General features: G+C 36.5%; 1 protein-coding gene across 1 annotated transcript in view; it reads right to left on the minus strand.

Moving 5' to 3' along the window:
- CCAR1 (cell division cycle and apoptosis regulator 1) overlaps positions 1 to 23,963 on the minus strand; it is a 53,406-nt gene that overhangs the window by 26,457 nt on the left and 2,986 nt on the right. Inside the window, exons 3-12 of the mRNA XM_004427055.3 lie at positions 15,386 to 15,558; positions 14,918 to 14,962; positions 12,195 to 12,227; positions 9,747 to 9,940; positions 7,957 to 8,071; positions 7,654 to 7,846; positions 4,240 to 4,369; positions 3,830 to 3,991; positions 1,036 to 1,261; positions 342 to 455 (exon numbers count right to left, since the gene is read on the minus strand). Of these exons, the coding sequence (XP_004427112.1) occupies positions 342 to 455; positions 1,036 to 1,261; positions 3,830 to 3,991; positions 4,240 to 4,369; positions 7,654 to 7,846; positions 7,957 to 8,071; positions 9,747 to 9,940; positions 12,195 to 12,227; positions 14,918 to 14,962; positions 15,386 to 15,558 (1,385 nt within the window). The remainder of the gene's footprint in view (positions 1 to 341; positions 456 to 1,035; positions 1,262 to 3,829; positions 3,992 to 4,239; positions 4,370 to 7,653; positions 7,847 to 7,956; positions 8,072 to 9,746; positions 9,941 to 12,194; positions 12,228 to 14,917; positions 14,963 to 15,385; positions 15,559 to 23,963) is intronic.

Genomic DNA, 23,963 nt, shown 5'->3' on the forward strand with positions numbered 1-23,963 from the left:
AAATATTTCTTCAGATAAAGAGTTCTTTTAAAGAAAGCTATAATTCAAACTTTAACAGCACCCAAAGATACACTAGATGCATTATCCCTAAGATCTTACTATGCTACAAATATAAAACACCAAAACAGTTGAACTAGTGACATACACATAAGATATAGCCATAATCTGTAATGAGAAAAACATCTACATCATTAAATTCTGAGTACCTTAATATAAAATTAGTTATTAAACAATCAATAAGATTAAAAGGATGGTATTTTCAGTTTTATATATATATATACACAGTTAGAACCAAGCGAAGTGAATATATGCCTGAAGTTGAAACAAATGTTTCATTTTACCTTAACAAGTCTAGCAGGATGTTGAAATCCATCTCGAAGTTCTTGGGGGTCTTCAGCAAGAGCACATGACTTATGATACAAATCTTCCATACTAGGGCTAGCCATCAGCATTACCTATTATAGTCAAATAATTCAATCCTGTCAAAAGTCTAAAGTAGTGTAAGAAAACGAAAAGCACTACTAATTATCCTTTCATATTAGATATCTGATATTTTTTATAAAATGGAAAAATAAAAAGCTATAGCAGTAATGGTATTAGATACTTTATAATTATATAGTTTTAACTTTTCAAGGGATGCTTTTTGATCAATATTTTAAAATAGCAGAAAACTACCGACCCTTAAGCAATATACTAAATGTTACCCTGAAGACTAACATACAGTGCATTCATTCATCCAACATTCTGTTTTATCTGGCGCTACCAGAAGTCACAAAACATTACAAAAAGCTCAATAACATCTTCACATTTTTATAAGGTTCAAAATGTTAAAACTTACATGATTTTACAGCCTAAGAAGTAAGGCAAAGAGAGGTTAAATTAAACTACTTAAACAACCAAACACAATCAGGCAGACAAGAAAACATAGCTATGTGAGTCTTCAACCTAATAACCACTTTCTGAAGATTAACTCCACATACACTCTTAATATGAATGCTCAGAAATTTCAGCTGTATATCACAGCAGAATACAAACCTTTGCACTGTATAAGTGGTCAGCATCTGGTGGATCCAGAATGGCCATATTTTTTTCTAAGGACTCTACTTCTCTGTGCATTACATAGAAATTGCAGTAATTTCCCAGTTGAAATGGTCTTGACAAAGGGAAAGCATCCACCCATGTAAACTGAGCATCAAAAAAGTCACTAGGTATATATAAATTCTGATAACGGCGCCTTAGTTCCATCATGTCACAACTAGGACTGAAAAACAGACATAAGTAGTGAATAAACAGGAAAGATTATGCAAACATTCACTCAATTCTGAAGCTAAATATATAACCTGACACAGATAAAAGCCAGCTCAAAACGGACAGAGTCAATTATCAATGAGCTACAGACTTGCATAGAGGCATATGAAAATCTCATTTTCAAATTTGTTTACTTACAGTGCTGAATAAATAACTGGTACCTAAGTGTTACCTTTATTTCTTTACTTTTTGTGTGTAGCTTAAAATTCATTAGAGAAGACCTTTTGAAATAACTTCAACCCCAGCTCCAGTTCTGCCTCAGCTGAAACTGCATTTTTGAGAAAATTATGGCTCATATAGAACAAATATAAAGAAGGGATAAGAGTGGTACCAAATTAGTATGAGTGCTCCTCAATCAGGTTTATACAGTAGAGAAAAAATACAACCTTTATTCTACAGTAAGATCCTAGATCAAACATATTTACATTCAAAATTAAATATAAAAATCCACAAGAAAGTAAAATCCAAATGTTTTTTGGATTATCCACACCTTCATACCTCTCTATATTAATGATTAAGATCCATACCTGATTATTATGTAAAGAGAAAAATAAGTTTCTTGCCTTTTAAATCTGGCATACTGATTTTTTTAAAGGATGATTTCCTTTTTCCTAAGAAGCAGAACTTTTAAAGAAGAACTCAAAGGTAAATCAATCTGGTAAAAAGTCAAGAGATTTGTGTTAAAAGCATAATGATAAGTGGAAAACACCAACAATTTGTAAGATGAAAAGATAACTACGTCGTCTTTTTCAAAGACAAAGGTATGAAATGTGAACTAATATATTTGTAGGGATGTCTTTCTATTTGAAGCCTAAAAGTAAGAAATATAATATATAGTCAGTTACAGTTGTAAATAGATTTTATTTGGAGAAAATTCAGCTGTCAAAATAATAAAAATGTGAAAAACAGGTACGTGAGTTCTGTTTTTGTTTAAAGAAGTGCTGCAAACAGAAAGTATGTGTAATATTTTCCTAGTTTACCATCACTAGAATTTCTGAAGTCATGTTTTACCCCATAGGAATAAAATCTATAATAAAACAAAAGATAAGAAGTATAATAAACAACTTCGTGGCATATAGTCTCTTATAATCATATTACTATAAGAAAATTTTAATTTCCACAACTACAGATGAGACGAGGTATGGAAACTTTAAAATTTTTATTTGTAATGGGTTCATCTGATATTCTGGGAACTTACTTCAAAGTGGTGAAATAAAACTGCAAATGTCTAACTTGGAAGGAGATTAGCTGTTCAGTTTATATCCTATGCCTCTTTCCATAATAAGGCAGAGCTACTCTACTGAATATCTTTGAGGCTGGAGAAGTGGTTTTGGTCTCAGTGAGTTTCTCTGAAATATGCAGACTAGATATTTTTAAGTATACAAGTAAATAGGGATAACAAGAAAACTAATATAAATTAAGAGTAGTTGCTGATCTGACCACAAGCAAGAGTAAAACACCAACTACATAACAATTAAGCAAAGTTACCAAGCAAAATTTTTTTGGTATTGTGTAGCTTAAATAAAACACACTGGTTTATTCGATCTAGAATTGAACATAGAGAAATTTTAACTTTTGATAGGCCAGTACTATGAATATTAATTATTATACTTCATTGAAATGCAACAATATCCTCTCAGGACACTGAAATGCATACAGTTATTCGTTCCCATGCCAAACAGCTTTAAAATGCTGCTTTTAGTAATTCATTTTTCTTATTTTACTATTTGTTTTTTCCATCTGTTAATTTATCTTATATACAATTGCCAGTCCCAGGGCCTTTAGATGATTCTTCCTTTCCCTTAGTCATACCAATTGTCTTTTTATGAATTACAACTTTGCAGCTGTTTCCTAGTTAGCCACCATATCCCACCACCACCATTAATTATTCAGTATCTACAACTGCCACACACTGGGTTTTATGCTTTAGACACATGAACTCAACTTAACCACATGATAACTGTGCTGGTTGAAACTACTTCCATTTTGAAGGTGAAGCTCAGAAATTCTTGGTAACCTGCCCATGACCTCTGATTCCAAAAGTTGAAAATCTATTTATGTATACACACATGTGTATATACATAGACATATGTATATGTATATGTGTATACATATCTGTGAGTGTATATGTAGGTCTATGTTTCTATTATAATACATTGCCACAGCTAACTTGAAATAATTGGTCCATTGCTGTATTATTACTTCATCATACATAATGGACTATACATGAACTTCATACAGTTATCAATATATCTAGATCTTAAATGATTCTAACATTAAGGAACAATTTCATCACAGAGGGGTTACCTTTTTCAATAGCTGATATCCTTAATGAGTGCATGAAAATAATGCACCCTCATAAAGAACTAAGTTACAACTTCAAATTGTATTTCTGCCCTTATATAAACTAAGAGCACTACATTTCAGGAAATGAAAATTGCAAGAAAAACATTCTACCAAATTATACAAAAATCACAAAATTAGTAATTCAATAAAACAATGGGGGGAAAAAGGAACTTACCAATCTAAAGAAAACTTTGAAAATTGAACCGTGTAACGTGGAACAACACGTCGAACTCTCCGAGGTGACCGTTCTCTCTCTCTTCGAGGAGATCTCTCCCGGGAACGCTTTCTCTGAGGAGATCTTTCTCTGGATCTACGTCTTTCTCTCTCCCTTTCACGACTTAAAGCAAATTTTTCTAAAATTACGATTATTTCTGGCATTATAGAAGAGTTCTTTAATGAAATAAATATAATAGGCAATATAAACAAGATTTCACAGTATACTTTTTTAATAAGTCTTTAAAAACTATGGTAAAATATACATAACATAAACTTACCATTTTAACCATTTTTATTCTTAATAAATGCAATGTGCATTCACATTGTACAACCATCATCATCATCAAAAGTATACTTTTAAAAACATACCTTCGGTCATCTTTTCTGTTAGGCACTTGATCTCCTCTGTCATTCCTTCCTGAAAATCTGGATGGTGGATCTAACCTTCGTGCTGGTTGCGGCTGTGAAACTATACGAACAGGAGGCTGCAATAAACCAGCTTTAAAAGAAACATAAAAAAATATTTTAACTTATTTAAACAAAGTTCTAAAGCATTCCCTGGTTAAATATTACAGATAGAAAAAGTTGGCTAGTATTTTAGGCTTTGCAGCCTGCAAATGGTAGAACTATTTGTATATCAGTCTATTTCTTTGCAACTCTTTAAAAATGCAAAAACCATTTTTAACTCAGGAACCATATAAAACCAGGTCATGGACCAAATCCAAGGGCTGTAGTTTGCCAACCTCTGATCTATAGACATTAAACCAAAGATTGCTATACAACAAGATATTTACAGGATGCCAAAGTATCAGCTATAGATTTATCTGTGCAGACAAAAAATAAACCATAATGGAGAGACCCATGGACACCACTTCCACCAAGTAATCAAATTTAGCATCAATAAGAGCATACGAAGTTGACAAACTGTGCCTCCTACTATGATGCAATATGAATTACAAAACATCACCTATAATGTGTCCTTGCCATAAGCCTTTAGACTTAGCTTTTAGTTTATAGTTTATATGGCAGATAGAGGAACAAGGTAAAAACATGGCAAGGAATCAAGACAAATACAAAACACAACATTCCAAAAGAATCTTCAGGTCAACTCAATTTCTTCAAAAAGTCAATGTCATAAACGAAGAAAGAAAAAGTGGGAAACTGGGCCGGCCCCGTGGCTTAGCGGTTAAGAGCAGGCGCTCTTAAGTGCGTGGCGGCCCGGGTTCGGATCCCGGGCGCGCACTGATGCACCGCTTCTCCGGCCATGCTGAGGCAGCGTCCCACATACAGCAACTACAAGGATGTGCAACTATGACATACAACTATCTACTGGGGCTTTGGGGAAAAAAAAGGAGGAGGATTGGCAATAGATGTTAGCTCAGAGCTGGTCTTCGTCAGCAAAAAGAGGAGGATTAGCACGGATGTTAGCTCGGGGCTGATCTTTCTCACAAAAAAAGAAAAAAAAAAGAAAGAAAAAGTGGGAAACTATTCTAGAATAAAAAAGACTAAAGAAACATAACCAAATACAATGCATAAAACTTCACTGGCTTTTTGTTTAGGAAACAGAAAACAACCTTAAAAGACATCTGGGAGACAACTGGGGATATGTGAATATAAACTGGATAATCAAATGCTTTTTCTTAGATGTGATAATAGATTGTGGTAATATAGGAAAATGTCCTCTTTTAGAAAGGGTATGCTTGGGGCCGGCCCTGTGGCTTGGTGGTTGAGTGTACGCGCTCCGCTACTGGCAGCCCAGGTTCAGATCCCAGGCACGCACCAACACACCGCTTCTCCAGCCATGCTGAGGCCGCGTCCCACATACAGCAACTAGAGGGATGTGCAACTATGACAGGCAGCTGTCTGCTGGGGCTGTGGGGAAAAAAAAGGAGGAGGACTGGCAATAAATGTTAGCTCAGAGCCAATCTCCCTCAGCAAAAAGAGGTGGATTGGCAATAGCTGTTAGCCTGGAGCCGGTCTTCCTTAGCAAAAAGAGGAGGATTGGCATGGATATTAGCACAGGGCCGATCTTCCTCACAAAAAAAAAAAAAAAGAGTATGCTTAAGTATTTAGAGATAAAATATCATAATTTCTGCTAATTACTTCAAATGATTAAGCAAAAACTGTACATTTTATACACATATGCAGATAAAACACATGATAAAATGTTAACTGTCAAGGTTTTAAGTATACAAGTAATCATTATACTGTTCTTTCAGCATTTCTGTATACTTGAAAATTTTCATGATAAAAATTTGAGGGGGAAAAAACCGCTAACTTATGAACATTTCTTATGTTAAGTAATACTATGCCAGCTAAAGATTAACAGGCTGGCAATCCTAAAGGAATCCTATTTGCCAATGGAGATTTCCTTACCCTTCTGCCAACTAAACCTTAGCATACCTCCAACTCCACTGAAATCCCCCACCCTGCCACACCTCTTTGCTCTCTTCTATTATTTTCTACTCTACTCTCACTGCTCCCGCCACTCATCCACCAAGCTCATGGGACACACCACCACCAGAAACACTGCTTCCTTAAGCCCTCCCACAGAAGCCCTATCTCTTCTTGAGACAGTGGCAGGGGAAAAATCGTATGCAAGTCCCAATTCACAACTGTAAAATAAAACCTCTTAGGAAAAAGATGAGGAAAAAAATCAGAAATCAAAGGACTAAAGGTCAGATACAGGGAAGAACCAAGTAGCTTGAAAACAGTCTGGCATTACCTAGTAAGTTAAAGATACTCAAACCCTCAGACTCCACAATTCCAAATGAAGGCATACGCCCTGGAAAAACTCAGGCACACTGCCTTTGGACACATATATGAGAACATTCATAGCAGCATTTTCAGAAATCAAAAACTAGAAATAACCAAAATGTTTACCAAAGAAGAATAAATAAATTACACAATATTCATACAATGGAATATTATGCAATAATGAAAATGAAGAAACTAGAGCCATATGGAATAAATGGTATGAAAAACTTTAAAACATTAATGTTGAACAAAAAAGTCTTACATAAAAGATTATATAAATGGAATGACACATTACGTGAAATTCAAAAACAAAGTTAAACTGTATTATAAGGATGCATATTTAGAGGGTAAAACCACTAAAAAAGAAAAGGAGTTAACTAGCAATGTTGTATTTTTTTAACCAAAGTAGTGATTACACGAGTGTTCATTTAATAACGTGCTACACCGTAATCTGTTTTATCCCTTTGCTATAAGTGTCATAATTCACATAATAAAAAAGAAAACGCCACAATTACTTTTTTAAAAAATACCAATTAAGTAGGCTTCTGTTAAGCCAAGGCTATCATTTTTAACAATATTTTGATAAGAAAATGTCCAGACTTTCAAATAATTTGCAAATGAAAATTTAAAACATAGCTCATTTATTTGATGCACTATGGTTCAATGAGTAATTTCAAGTGTTATCACCAGACTCTACATGTATATAAAATGTTGTCAGTAAGTCTCAAAAATGTTTTCTTTCATTACAGATACGATACCAATAGGCAGACAAAGGATTACTAGTTTTGATATTTAAGTTCACGAAAAGCATGTCTTTGAAAAAGAGCAATAAAATAAAAATACTCCTAAACAGCTTTGGAAGTAGAAGTGGTCTACATAAGATATTCAAGCTTCCTTTCAAGTATTCTGGAAGTCCCTGCCTTTTTTGTAATTAAAAGCATAGTGTCATTATTTCAACAACTAAATAGTTATATATATATTAGTCTGAATCTTTAATAAAAAGCAAAGATACGGTGCATGCAATACCTTTCTGCTGCGGCTGTTGTAATAAAGGCTGTGGCTGAGTCTGCAGCAGTGGTGTAATAGAGGCTGCTGAAATCTGTGCCTGCAGCAGTGACTGGGGCTGGGGCTGAGCCTGAACACCAAATGTCGTCTGTGGTGCGATGGGCTGAAGTACAGCAGGAGGAGTCTTCAGTAAAGGCTGGGTTTGGGACTGATTCTTAACAAAAATAAAGAAATTAAAAATAAATTTTTAAAAAGAAGAAACTTTGTAAATTAGAAGACTCAATTCCCAAGTTTCTATAATACCTAACCCAATATTTTATATACCTGATTTGGCAGGGTTTGAATTCTTTGCGCATTCCATTTAAAAGGCATATTGGGATTATATGTAGCTTCAACCAATACTCTGTCACCCACTTGGGGGGTTTTCCCTTTGACAGCACTGGAAAAAAATTAAGTTAAATATAAATACAACTAAAAGAGATTCCTCCAAAACAGTTTTATATACCCAGTATTTTGAAGTAAAACTATATCTAAAATGGAAGCCGAAAAAGCTCTTTTAAAAAGCAGATATACCTCCTAGACTTAGTTTATTTTAGAACTGATCATGTTTCACCCTCTCTACATAAACACAGGGTTTGAAGTGGAAGAAATAATTTTCCACCCCATATTCTCCTAATATTGTGTTCCTTCCTCCATAGCACTTTCTAACTTTTATAATCCAAGAGTAAAATTTGCTTTGGGCTTTAGAAAGATGAGAGAAATGCATATAAGATGGAAAACAGGGGGCCAGGCTGGTGGCGTAGTGGTTAAGATCACGTGGTCTGCTTTGGCGGCCTGGGGATCGTGGGTTCGGATCCCGGGCATGGACCTATGCATCGCTCATCAAGCCATGCTGCAATGGCATCCCATATACAAAATAGAGGAAGACAGGCACAAGTGTTAGCTTAGGGCGAATCTTCCTCACCGGGGGAAAAAAAAAAACCAAAGATGGAAAACAGGAGACCCACTTACAGAAAAATCTTACACAGTGATTAAATTTATTTCCCAAATAAAGTACTTCTAAGGAAGTTCATTAGAAATATATTTGAAATATCTAAGGAAATTCGTGTTTCCTGCAACCACCACAACACTAACAAAATACTATTTTAGATATGTCAGTTCATCAATCATTCAATCCTATTCATTAATTTTTCAATTAAGAAATGTTTCTTGGTATATATTGTCATTAGATATGTCAAACAAAAAACTAAAGTTTAAAAGGCATATGACTGGGGCTAGCCTGGTGGCTTAGCGGTTAAGTGCGCGTGCTCCGCTACTGGCAGCCCAGGTTCAGATCCCGGGCGAGCACCGACGCACCGCTTCTCCGGCCATGCTGAGGCCGCGTCCCACATACAGCAACTAGAAGGATGTGCAACTATGACACACAACTATCTACTGGGGCTTTGGGGAAGGAAAAAAGGAGGAGGATTGGCAATAGATGTTAGCTCAGGGCTGATCTCCCTCACAAAAAAAAAAAAACAAAAAAAACTTAAAAAAAAAAAAAAAAGGCATATGACTATTTCCAATCCCTAATCTTACTGTAAGCCTGCCCATGAATAGTCAGAAATGTTAACTCTGGGGGCCAGCCCCGTGGTGTAGCGGTTAAGTGTGCGTGCTCCGCTGCTGGCAGCCCAGGTTCGGAGCGCACCAATGCACCACTTGTCAGGCCATGCTGTGGCAGCATCCCACATAAAGTGGAGGAAGATCGGCACAGATGTTAGCTCAGGGCCAGTCTTCCTTGGTGAAAAGAGGAGGATTGGCATGGATGTTAGCTCAGGGCTGATCTTCCTCAGAAAAAAAAGAACGAACGAACAGAAAAAAAAAGAAATGCTAACTCACTCCTATAAAACATTTATAAAGATGTCACCACAAGTAGTTTATTCAATAATCAAAAGATATCTTCAGTCACATTAGCCATCAAAAAAGGTCACATGTAAAAATATAATACAAGCTGAATGACTGAAACAGAAAATTATAACTAAACCACAATCCTATGCCTCAATTGAGTAGGTGCCCTATCAATACACTTAATGCTAAATATAAGAAGCCATCTGCCAACACCTAAAGAAGTTTACCTAAGCTGAAAGAATACATCTTCATCCACAAATCCAAACGTATCATGTAGCTTTGTAACCACCCCTGTAAAAACACGCTGTTTCTGAGGCTGGGTTTGTTGCTGACTGGACCTTGGTGTTGGATATGATACAGTTATCTGTGCTGCAGGCTGAGGAGTAGACAGGCTAAGGCTTGTAGGCAGTGCAACAGCTGGCTATAAAAGAAAATCAACATCAAATTAACGTAATGATTTGAGATAGTCTAGAAATTAAAGACTACTTAAAACTAACTCAAAATGCTAAAAATAATTTATTTGAAGTTAGAAAACACACATGTACACCTTGAGAGCGAGAATCAAGTCTGAAATTTTGTTTTTTTTAATCTATTTCATCATTAAGTTCCATAGATGAATGTTTTCACACGTTGTTCCAGGAAAAAAAAGATAACTCAGTGCAGTCAGTTTAAAACACTGCATACTGTAGCCCTCTCTTAGAAATTCAAAATCGATAGTGGCATAATACTCAGGAAAGTCTTAGATAAGTGAAATAAGTCAGACAGAGAAAGACAAATATGTATGATTGCACTTACATGTGGAATGTAAAAAACCTAAAGAACTCATAGGAACAGAGAAGAGATTGGTGGTTGCCAGAGGAGGTGGGGAGGGGGCATCCGTGAAAGTGGTCAGAAAGTACAAACTACCAATTATAAGATAGAGAAGTTCTGGGAAGTAACGTATAGCATGGTAACTATAGTTATACTGTATATCAGAAAGTTGCTAAGAGAAAAGATCTTAAAAGTTCTCAACAGAAGAAAAAATAATTGTAATTATGTGAGGTGATGCATGTTAACCAAACTTGTGGCAATCATCTCGCAATATATACATATATCAAATCATTCTGTTGTACAACTTAAATTAATACAATGTTACATGTCAATTATATCTCAATAAAACGAAAAAAGAAAAAGTAACACTTTCATTGGTGTTTTCTGGCATAATCAAGCATGAATAACAACGTATTATTGATTAAAACTTCTGTATAAAAATAGAAATAAAATCATTAAAAAAAAAGGAATAATTATCTAATTCAAGTCAAACTATGGAATTTGTTTTACACCTGCCCAATAAAACAAGTCTGTAAGTTCTACAATTAAAAAAAAAAAAAAAAAAAGGAGAGTCCTATAGTATATAGTAAAGGAATTCAGCATTTCTTAAACCATGACCACAAAATTATTCTCATGAAATTTCTTTAACACCCTAAGACACTAAGGCTTCCTGGGCACACTTTTGGACATGCTATTCTAAGAAAACACAAACTTTTACAGCTTTTCTACTTAATCTGGAAATTCTACTACTGGAGATTGAAAATATGAAATAGCTGTTAGTCAATTTAAGTTCTTTAATAAAAAGAGAAAGTGAGGTTGGCTTCTCAATTGAAGCGTACTTTATTTTTTTGTGTGTGAGGAAGATTAGCCTTGAGCTAACATCTGATGCCAAGCCTCCTCTTTTTGCTGAGGAAGATTGGCCCTGGGCTAACATCCGAGCCCATCTTCCTCTACTTTACGTGGGACACCACAACAGCATGGCTTGACAAGCAGTACGTCGGTGCGCGCCCGGGATCCAAACCTGCGAACCCCGAGCCACCAAAGCGGAGCATGCACACTTAACCGCTACGCCATCGGGCCGGCCCCGAAGTGTACTTTATTTTTAAAAAATAACAGATTCAAGACTAAAAAGGGTATGAAAGGTTATACAGTAATAAGCTGCTCCCCTACTCCTGTTCTCCAGCTACTGAGATCCCTAGTCACGAGGCAATCACTGTGACTAGTTATTATTAGAAGTTCCAATTCCTTCTTAACAGTTGCATAGCATTTCACTTGTAAGTACATAGCAGGGGTCAGTGGATCATGGCCCATGGGCCAAATCCAGCCCAGAGCTTATGATTTTTGTATAGCTTATAAGCCAAGGATGGTTTTTACACTTTTAAAGGATTGTAAAAATGAAAAACATATATGCAACAGAGACCATAAGTGGTCCACAAAGCCTAAAGCAGCACTACATATCAAAAGTTCAAAAGCTTTTTAATGTTGCTGAAGAATTAAGCTGATAACGGAACACAGTAACTTCACCTACTAAGATCAAGCTAAAAGATATAATGTGTGCAAAAAAACTTCCTAAAAATGTTAGCTAAAAGGAAATGTAAAAGCCAAAATCTGTATTAAGTTTAAAATAAGACCTGATATTTATTCAAACTAGATCACAGCTGGATCTACAATCGAAAACCATAAAAGAAAAAACAAAAACATGTTTTCCATCTTTATTTAATAATATAGTATTGCTAAACTATTACGTGAATCTAACAAATTTTCGTCTTTAAACTCTGAAAGAAAAACGAGAATAGGAATAAAACTTTGGGCTACTCTTCATTCAGATATCCAAAAGACATAAAAATATTTTTTAACGAACTAACCTGTGTTAAAAGGGTCTGCTGAGGTTGCTGTAACTGAAAAAAGAAAAAAACAAACAAAAACAGGAAAGAAAAAAGAAAAGGATCAATCAGAACTGTTGTTTCATAGATGCTTTATATAACAAGGTAAAATTCCTATTAAATAGGTACTTTATTTCTAATTAAGAAATATGTGAAAAGTAACAGAGGTCATTAGGTATAAGGTTTCCTTCAACTATTTTTTTTTTTTTGTGAGGAGGACCAGCCCTGAGCTAACATCCAATGCCAATCCTCCTCTTTTTTGCTGAGAAGACTGGCCCTGGACTACCATCTGCGCCCATCTTCCTCTACTTTATATGGGACACCGCCACAGCATGGTTTAACAAGCGGTGCATCGGTGCACACCCGGGATACGAACCAGCAAACCCCAGGCCACCGCAGCAGAGGGCGCGCATTTAACCGCTTGCGCCACTGGGCCGGCCCCTCCTGCAACTATTTTTAACTGCAAACTTGATATATAACTCATGCAATAACAATAAAGAAAATTATCTTTTTTGTTATTTCATAGGAATAAGACCCACAAAAAAACCACCTAAGTCCCTAGAGGGGAAGATTTCTACTTCTGCCATGTGTTAATTACCACGCTACAGAAATGAATCCATATCATCAGTATGCTACTTGTATCAAAAATATCACTGGCTATCCAATTCACATATAATCCTAAAATGAGAAGCACTGCCAATGGTCAGACTCGCCACAGGCATGGGGACCATAAAGGACCACAGACTCTGACATACAGTTTTTCTGGCAATAGCAAGCATAACATTTCCAGAAAGTATAAAGAATTGGTGTGTGGGGGGCGGGATTTAAATACTCTGGAATAGAAACTTGACTTAAGCTAGGATAAAAGAACCTATATGAGCTTCTAATTCAAAACACTGTTTACCTGGGGTCACCATGGATTTGGATTAGGGATAACTCTATCAAATTACTATTTTTCTGTAAGTCAAGAACATATGAGTAAGGGCGCGCGCGCGCGCGTGTGTGTGTAAGATTAGCCCTGAGATAACATCCGCTGCCAATCTTCCTCTTTTTTGCTGAGGAAGATTGGCCCTGGGCTAACATCCATGCCTATCTTCCTCTGCTTTAATGGGACACTGCCACAGCATGGCTTCACAAGCAGTGCATCGGTCCACGCCTGGGATCGGAACCTGCAAACCCCAGGCCGCCAAAGCGGAGCATGCGAACCTAATGGCTACACAACCGGGCCAGAGCCGAGTAAAGGCATTTTTTAAGGCAAGAACATTTGAGTATTGCCATTTTCATATGGTTCAACCTAACACATAATCTTCAGTAATGTATTTCATAACAGTAGTAAAATAAGTCTGAAGATATTTTGAAAACAAGATAGCCAACTTTTACATCAATCTCTTGTCAATTTTTTAGAAGATTAAAGCAATTACTAGTGAGATACTGTAATCTTCAGGGAAAATGCAATGCTTCTGAAGCCCCAAAGGACTTAAGCCAAGGAGGAAATTGAGCCATGGATCTAGTGACAAGAGTTTAGGGATTGAAAAGCCTCATGTTTCTTCACATTGTCTTCGGATCCAGTTTTTGGTCCTTCTCTCTTGTATCCCCTTTTCTTCTCCTGACTGCTATACTTTCCTGAAGCTTCTAAATGGCACTGAAAAGGAATGAAGACTACCTCTTAATCCTGGAAAAGCCTAGAGTGGGAGCTTAGGCTAGAAATTATCCAGATATCAGCAGAGCAAATTCTTTTTCCCTTGACATGCTTCTCCTTGGGTTCAGTTTTTCTAACCTCTTCCTCCCTCCCCAAAACCCCAGTACACAATTGTATATTCTAGTTGTAAGTCCTTCTAGTTCTTCTATGTGAGCCGCCGCCACAGCAAGACTACTGACAGACAAGTAGTGTGGTTCTGCACCTGGGGAATAGAACCTGGGCCACCGAAGTGGAGCACGATGAACTTTAACCGCTAGGCCATCCGGGCTGGCTCTCAACAGCTCTATTTTAATATTTTGTACATCGGGTTTCAATATACAATTTCATTAGGGGAAAAAAAGGAGCGTTTTGTTGCTTTAAAAAATAAAGGTTAAGCCAGCGGTCTATCTACAGTTTAGGCTTCCAATGGAAAAAAGTAGCTTTTCTGGGCCGGCCCCATGGCTTAGCGGTTAAGTGCACGCACTCCGCTGTTGGCGGCCTGGGTTCAGATCCCAGGCGGGCACCGACGCACCACTTCTCCGGCCACGATGAGGCCACGTCCCACATACAGCAACTGGAAGGCTGTGCAACTATGACATACAACTATCTACCGGGGCTTTGGGGGAAAAAAAATAAAAATAAAAAAAAAAAGAAACTGGCTTTAAAAAAAAGAAAAAAGGAGCTTTTCATTTTCACATATATTTAGTACATCACAGTAGGGCTGGAGGTTCCAGACAGGAATATTGAGCCAAAGACTCAATAATAGAGTGATTCCTTCCAGATTATCCTCTGCATGCACTCATAGGAACATGTGACAGACTGGCTGCTAGCTGAGGATTTGGGTTTTCAGGACCTCTCTCCTATCTTCCTCTCCCTTGGAGACATTCATCTACCTCATTTCCCCCACCCCAAAAGAATTCAAATTACACATTAAGGTAGCTGAGAGGAAATAAAATCTATGTAAATTGAATTTGGAACAAATGACTATTTTTAAAATCAGTTTTTAACATGGAAAATATAAACCAACCTGTTGTTGCACACTATACAAGGCCTGCTGAGGTTGTGAATATTGCTGGAAAGAAAAAAGATGTTTCAAAAAACAACATGGATATTAGTTATCTGATTCTCAAAAAGTGGTATACATACATACATACAAATATATAACGAGAACTACACTAAAAAAAATTTTCTGGAACAGGTAACCTTCATCTAAAATATACAAAATGAGATTACTTACACTCTGAGATCCATCAAGAACTAAATTTTGTTCAAATAATAAAAGTATAAGAACTGCCCAATTTACAAATTTAGACTATGCAACTATATTTCTCTGTTATGTCCTGGGCATATGTAATTTTTATCACTAGGAAGAAACAATAAGCACTTATAATAAAAACCCACAAGTATTCATTCTTCAAAAAGTAAAGGTACCTATCCTGGCTACTCAGATTTGATAGTTTTCTATGTTGCTTATTAAAACCTATTAAAGATTCACCTGTTGCAATGCAGCTGCTGCAGCTGCTGCTTGTTGCTGCAATGCTGCAGTCTGGGTTAACTGATAGTTTGCTGGGGTTTGTGTGGTAAGGCCTGCTGCTGCCAATGCAGTTTGCTGTGTATAAATGGTAGGAGATGCTCCAAGGAGTGATGGCTGCTGAACACCCAATGCAGCTAAAATGAGATTAAAAAGAGGAAAAAAAAAAATAAGATTATTTGGAAGCTTTCCAGGAATTTTCCATGAGTGCTTAGTTATGCATTATCCTCTGCCATTATCTAGTAAAAACCTCAAGTAAAATTTCAGTGATGCTTGTTGCCTGGCTGAATTTAACTGATTCACGTCCCACCCCAGATCCCAATGGCTTTATATTAAATGTTCATGTCATGATAGATATAACAAAAGATTATTCTACAAAATTAAACTATAAAATGAACCCAAGAAACCTTACCTAGACCAAGAGGCTAAAGTGCCCTCAAGAAGTATTTTTAGGAAGAAGTGTAGAAAATAAATTATCTTCCTTTACTAATATAGAATTTATCTTCAAGCAGATGAGAATCATATATTAAGGACAGTGTTGCTGAAAGTGTTCCACCCTTAAAACTTCCTACTGGACAGAATTTTCATGTACTTCCACTTTGCATTAAAGAATTGTAAAACTAGGAAACAGAACAACACTTTAAAAGCACAAAAAGTTTTTAATGTTAGTGCACTACTGTACAAAAGCAATGAGAGATAAAATTAACCACACAGTGACTTAAAATGATTATTTGCTTAAGACAAATAAGTGCGGGGAGAGCTCAGAATAACAGACTTAGATACTTAATGTTTAATTTATCCTTGGACAAGGCTAAAAGCTGAAGAGAACATGAGATTTTATTTGATGCTTTTATGTAATTTCATTAAATGCAAAAAAGCAATCAACTAAAAATTGTGGTCTAGCACCGCACTTCCCCAAATTGTATCTCCTGGAAAAATGACCAGTTCCCCAGGACAATAAAGTTCGAAAAAACAGGTCCAAGATTTAAAAAGTTTGGGAAACACCAAATCAAGCATATATTTTTACTGCAGGATTTCTCAGAACCTTTAATATGCCACTAAGCATTATGAATCTCAGAGAGGTTGCCATAAAAGCAGTATTTGTTCATGCAACACTCCCTTTTCCAAGGCATCTTGCTTGTAACTGAGAATAACTTGAAAAAATACTGCTCTACAGCTATTAGTTAGTTAATAACTCTCTACAAAGAACAATATCGTGCCTTCCAGGAAAAGAACAGAGAGCATTAATGTACTAACCAAAGCACCTAGTCTAGAATATCCCAGAAAATCTTCAGAAGTGTGAGGTTCATCATCAATCAGTTGTTTAAGAGTCCAGATTAATTTTATTCAAAAATAAAACAAACCAACAACAACATAAGACAAACATCCCAGAAATCATGTTTGGAATTCTTGAATATTACTAATTACTCCCTGATAAAACAGTGAAAAACACTGATTTTTAAAAATTACAAGAGGAGGAGAAAAAAAAGCGGACAACCTAAGATGAGAAAAAACCTTCCAAATGTCCTAAACAAAAAGTGCTAAATCCTTGCCACACTAATCTTTTATTTTTTCTTTTGTTTTTAAGGTAAGTTAGATGTCACAGACAGGCAGAAAGGAAAAACCAGGACTAATTAAATGAATTTAAACAGAAAGAAGTAGGGAATATCTAACACCAATGTAAGTTCAAAATGAGGTTAACTGCAATGAGAATAGAGAAAAAGGTACCAAAATCTAGGGCACAGGTTCTAACCAGTGGGTCATCTTCTTCACCTTCTGAAATTGTACGCAAAATCGCAGATAAAAAAGTCCAAAATTTTCATCAGGGGGGCCGGCCCGTGGTGTAGCGGTTAAGTGCACATGCTCCGCTGCTGGCGGCCCAGGGTTCGGATTACGCGTGCGCACTGATGCACCGCTTGTCAGGCCATGTGGCGGCGTCCCATATTAAGTGGAGGAAGATGGGCACAGATGTTAGCCCAGGGCCAGTCTTCCTCAGCAAAAAGAGGAGGATGGGCGTGGATGTTAGCTCAGGGCTGATCTTCCTCACACACACACAAAAAAATTCAAAATCTTCATCAGATTTTCAACTATGGATTGAAGTAGACCCAAAAAAGGTTAAGAATCACTGTTCTACAATACAAGCAAAATTCTCATGTAGACACAAGACAGGCAAAGACCTTAGGAAAAATTATCAGTACTTTAAATTCTAAGAATGACATGTTCTACATTTGACAAAAGTAACATCCATGATTCAAATATCATACCCATCTCCTTTATCCACCAGAGCGCCGACCTCAGATCTGCTCTGCTTCAGTCTGCTGTTATCAATTTCCAGAACCCTAGATAATAGTGATAGTTGCCACAGCAGAAGGGCTCAGAGCCAATATCTCAGAAAATCTATTTTCTTCCTGTAGTTTTTCTAGGTGTTCTGGACCCTGGCAGCATCCAGCAGCCCAGTAGTAAGCAGGTGGGGTGATAGCTGATACCCACACATCTCTTTCCTACTGTTGACAGTCAATATGACGAATTAGAAACCACAAAACAGATTAATTGGTAATGAAAGGTTCAACTGACAGGAGAAATTTATGGGAAATAAATTTACATTCTAGCAGTTGCTTCATACAACTAATTAGTTAATTCAAATTTTGTGAAATCACCATGCATGTGGTCGTGGCTTTTTTAAGTCTGTAAAACAGCTCTTTTTTCAAATCATTTACATTTGAGATTTTAATCTCCATAAATTATATTTCCTTAATATTTATTAATGCTCCCCTTTCTTGTGGATATCTGAGAAGCTATTCTTGAATATTTGTACACAGCATTCTCCATTCTTCATGCAAATTATTATACTCAATATTCTGCAAAATAATTCTACAACTTGCAAAGTACAAAGGCATTAATCTCTGATTTACTCTTTCTCCCTAGGTTAACTGGCCAGACACTTGTCAATAGAAGATCTTTTCCAATTACCCCCATTGGAACAGTGTGTTCATTTATCTGCACCTGACGTGAGGTGACTGTTGAAGGTCTCCTGACCGATCTGAGACAGGTACGCTTATCACTATGTATCAGTACTTCCACAGACAAACCTATGAAATGAGCCCTAAATGACCATAGGCTACCAGGTAAAACAGTAAATTTAAGGGCTAAGTTTTCTGAAACCATTAAGGACAAATGTAGAATATATTATTTTCTAAAATGTAAAATCAGTTTCACATGACTGAAATTTTCATGTTATGATATACTAGTTATTATTTACTCAATACCAGTGAACACACCTTTAAAAACACAAAAGAGGTACCTGTCCCTTGTCTGTTGTCCCTTAATCTTACAAAACTTGCTGTTAAATTTAAAAATCCTTATTATCTTTATACCTTGGTGCTCTGTCTTTACTAAGATGAGTCATCCGTCTGAAACGATGAATAAAACTCAAAACCTCAAACTGGCTCAAGAAACTTTATTTTTCCACCTTTTACAAAATTATTTAAAGTACTGGTCAAGCAATGCTTCATCCTGTGAAATTTCCATATATCGATACATGTTCAAAAAGTAATCTCACACTATTTGGAGAGAAAAACAATATGAAGATGTAAGGGATTGTCTTTATAACTTGTGGATTTACTAAAATACTTATAAACCAAGATTTTGAATCAAGTGAACAAATCTTCTAAATGTCATCTTCTACTCAACATCTTTCCTAAGAAGTGCTCTTTAAAGATCAGATTTCACACAAATACAAAACTTTGATGCCCCCCTGTACAGATAACTTTCTTACAACCAGACAACTTACTGGTCAATTCCTTGCTGTGGCTTCTGAGGTTCTATTCTAAGCCCATAATGTACCTAATGACTGGAAATATCCGTTACCTTTTAAGAACAAGAAATTAAGGCATTAAGAATAAGAAATGAAGAATAACAAATGAAGGGTGTCAAAAGGTACAAACTTCTGGTTATATGAAAATAAATACCTCATAAGGATGTTAAGAAAAAAAAAAAGAGGGGCCAGTCTGGTGGTGTAGTGGTTAAGTGTGCATGCTCCACTTCAGTGGCCTGGGGTTTGCAGGTTCGAATCCTGGGTGCGCACCAACACACTGCTTGTCAAGCCATGCTGTGGCGGCGTCCCACATAAAACAGAGGAAGACGGGCCTGGATGTTAGCCCAGGGCCAATCTTCCTCAGGAAAAAGAGGAGGATTGGCATCAGATGTTAGCTCAGGGCTAATCTTCCTCACATAAAAAAAAAGAAACAAAAGGAAAGAGATTAAGGCACAAATTAGGATTTTAAATATAACATATTCCAGGTGTTGTAATCTTCTATAACTGCATTGTTCCATACATTAGTCACCAGCCATGTGTTGCTATTTCACCTTAAATTAGTGAAAATTAAATAAAATTAGAAATTCAGTTCCTCAGTCACACTAACCACATTTCAAGTGCTCAATAGCCACATGTGGCTAGTGGCTACCATATCAGACAATGAAGACACGTATAGAATATATCCATCATCACAGAAAGGTCTACTTAGCGGACAGTGCTGCTCTATAAGGAAGAGGCAAAGCCTTAACCAAACTAAATCAATGTTATATGGGGTTCTTATAGTCTCCATAAAGATTAATATCCTAGCAGACAATAGCTCTTACACTCTCTTGAACTCCCACGGAAGTGATGACTAGTAATCGTGGCCAGTCTCTTCTAGCTACTACTCAAATAATTGTTGGTCAACCCTCCCAGGCAGTTGAAGACACCATTTGTAATGTCATACAATTTCTTCCAACCTTAATTGCCTCTGATATTTACCTAGTTTTCGACCCCATTTTTTTCAAGGAGTCTTGTATCACCCAAAGTTAACACTCAAACTTTCAATGTTACTTCCAATACATTTTCAGCTATAATAGATCAAAGTTATTTCCCAGATCATAAAACACAGTACTAGAGAAGCCACAACTGCATAAACATTCAACTGTTGCACACTCAACTCAGGATAGAGAGATCGGGCACTCACTGGTTTATGGTATGCTATGTTAACGCAGCTCTCACTGGATGAAAGCACAAGTAACAGAGGCACACTCAGAGGATGAGGAAAAAAATACGCATCAACAATGAGCCTTAATAGATCGTATGTGCATTTTTTTACTCTTAGAAAAATGTTTTAGAGACAATTTGCTATTACACAGCACTCACAGTATCTAAAAAGGGGAAGCCACACCAGTAGCAATCCTCCTTTTCTACCAAATGAGTTGGAAACATCCAAGTCTATCAAGGGTTAACTAATCTAAGTGAAGTATACATAGTACATCAGCTATGATTCGTTTGAAAAAGACCATGCATCTTGGAATTTAACAATTTGAGCTGCTGATTCAAGAGACTGGGCTTTTAAAAGATGACCACTGGGTCAGAATGAAGAGGTAGGAAAAATGGAATCATAGTTAAAACACTGTATTGGTATTAGCTCCAGTCACCTGTGTTAAAGCACCACGTATCACTATAGTTTTAACTCCTGAACTAGATCATTTTTCTCTATAGCCAGAATGCAGTCATCTTACAAATGGTCAAAAGAAATGAGTGTGAAAATGAGTGAGAAATGAGTGAGTCTGAATCTGCTAAATCCAACCCCACACTTAAATATTGTTGCAATTATATACATATACACATGCAAATATGTTGAGTCAAACATACTGAAGGCACCCCTAGTCAATATAATTGACGTAATGGCTACTTAAAGATTCAATCAGTGATTTGCCAGCTCACTCTCTCAATGTCTCTTTACATGACAAAAAACTGTTAGACTTTCAAACCTAAAAGCTCTGGTCCCAAGTATGACTGCTGCTGAATACGTACAACAGCACTTCAGCAAGGAGATAGCAAAATAGGGTAAATATTAAGAACAAGTATTTCAGTGTGGGAGAAATGAGAAATGGGGATGGAAACACAGAAGACCTTGGTATTCTAAATGTCCTTAAAGACATTTTTGCAAATGAATAAAAGAATAGAGTAATGGAAGATACAATGAACCACAATTCTGAGGTCCTAACATTGCTCTTCTGTGACCTTCTGTGAGACCTAAACAAATTTCTTCACCATTCCAGGGCTCAATTTCCTCATCTGTTAGAGAAAGGAGTTGAGAGAGAATCTAGCTCCAGCTCCTTCCAGCTTTGAAAAATTCTGTGATTTAGATAGAAATTATGCTTTAGGACTATCAAGTTATCTGAGACACACACTGGAGCTGGGGGACAAATTAGTAGTAGTATATCCAGTAAGAAAGAGAGGAAGCCAATAAAAGCAGTTAGAACTAAATAAAGGATAATAAATATAGAGCATCATCACCAACTGAGAGAGGGAGAAAAGAGCTTCCTGACTTAAGTGAAGGGATCTATGGTAAGCACTGTGGATTAGGATATAAAGGTTTGGGAAAGGTAGGGCAGGGCCTGAAAGTTAGGTGAGAGACTCTGGCATAGGAGCTATGCAGTTACCCAAATGTGAAGTGCAGAGAGCCTAAATGTAAAATGGAGGAGTATAGTCGAGGCATTTTCACAAGGGAAAAAAGTCAAGGGTCTGATATATAATTGAATATGTGGGTTAAAGGAAAAGAAAATTAAAGGTGATAGACAATGCCATCTAGGAATTACTGACTCTCTTTAACTGAATAGGCTCAGCATCAAAATTAACCAGAAACAACTAAAATACTGATAGATTTCAGCAATAAACTGCTAGTGTGCAAGCTTTTATTGAAGTTTTTAATATTATTTTAAATATCTCATCTGTGTGAATGCACTCAAATTTTCAAATCACTGGTTAGCTGAGAATTTTCAGTTAGTACCAATACAAAATAACCTTGCCAGAAAATGTAATAGCAAAGGCATTAGCTGAACAAAACCACGTTAAGCTATATACAAAAAGTAAACAGTGGTAATTTTTATATGCTTTCAGGTGAAAACAAGTCAGAAATACAGACACAAAGATCAAAATACTTCATTTGAGTTGAATTATTCAGTTAACCTTTTTCTGTTGTACGGTCATTTGATTTATGATAGTGGCCTCTGAAACTAATATATCTGGCATATTTCAATGGGAACATTTTTTTTTTTAAAACTGGCACCGACACTATTACCCTAATTAAGTCCTTTTAATGTTCTTTGTTAAAATTTCTTCTCAAATTATATTTGAATCTGCCAGGAGAAAACTTAAGGTATTATACTAGGTTAAAATGCTCTCCACTGAGGATAAAGAAGATGTGGTATACATATATATATATACTCACACACACACACACACAATGGAATACTACTCAGCCATTAAAAAAAAAAAAAGACAAAATCGTCCCATTTGCAACAACATGGATGGACCTTGAGGGTATTATGTTAAGCAAAATAAGCCAGATAGAGAAAGACACACCGTATGATTTCACTCATATGTGGAAGATAAATACATGGACAAAGAGAACAGATTAGTGGTTACCAGAGGGGAAGGGGGTTGGGGGGGGCATAAGGGGTAAAGGGGCACATATATATGGTAACAGACAAACAATAACGTACACTTAAATTTCACAATGTTATAAACTATTATGACCTCAATAAAATAAAATTTAAAAAAATAAAAAAGATTCAAGGAGGAACACCATAATAAATGCAGGTCTTGATTTTTCTGCCCATCACAGATGTAAGATCCCTTTAAGAATTAAAAAAAAAAAAATGGGCCGGCTCCGTGGCTTAGCGGTTGAGTGTGCGTGCTCTGATGCTGGCGGCCCGGGTTCGGATCCCGGGAGCGCCCCGAGGCACCACTTCTCCATCCAACGTGAGGCCGAGTCCCACGTACAGCAACTGGAAGGATGTGAACCTATGACATACAGCTGTCTACTGGGGCTTTGGGGGGAAAAAACTGAATAAATAAAATCTTTAAAAAAAAAAAAAAAAAAGAATTAAAAAAAAAAAAGTTCTCCATTGAAATTAGGTGTAAATAAGACATATTTTAATTGCCTCAGGATTGAAAAAAATTTAACTGACAGAAATTTGTACGGCTCTGAGAATCAGTTCTAACAAGGTGAGATAATAATTAGTCAAAAAGACTTTAAAATGAAAGCAAGAAAACATCAAGCTTTCAGGAAGCAGCCCAAAATACAACACCTAGAAATTAAACATTAAAAAAAAAACAATATCACTAGAGAGTTCCATTTAGAACCTACTCCAGGATTTTTATAGGACAGCTAAGGGTAGATGATAACAAAATACCTTCCTGCTTACTGAAGTCATGATGTATCAATAAAATTTTAGATTTTGCGGGACCAACCCAGTGGCATAGCAGTTAAGTTCGCACATTCCACTTCAGCGGCCCAGGGTTCAGTGGTTCAGATCCTGGGTGCAGACCTACTCACTGCTCATCAAGCCATGCTGAGGCAGCATCCCACACAGAAGAGCTACAACTCTACCACTATGATACACAACTACGTACTGGGGCTTTGGGGTGAAAAAAGAGAAAAGAGAAGACTGGCAACAGATGTTAACACAGGGCCAATCTTTCTCAAAAAAAAAAAAAAAGATTTAGATTTTG

This window comes from Ceratotherium simum, chromosome 6 (genome assembly GCF_057802395.1).
Source record: "Ceratotherium simum simum isolate JZ-2026a chromosome 6, ASM5780239v1, whole genome shotgun sequence".
Classification (NCBI taxonomy): domain Eukaryota; kingdom Metazoa; phylum Chordata; class Mammalia; order Perissodactyla; family Rhinocerotidae; genus Ceratotherium; species Ceratotherium simum.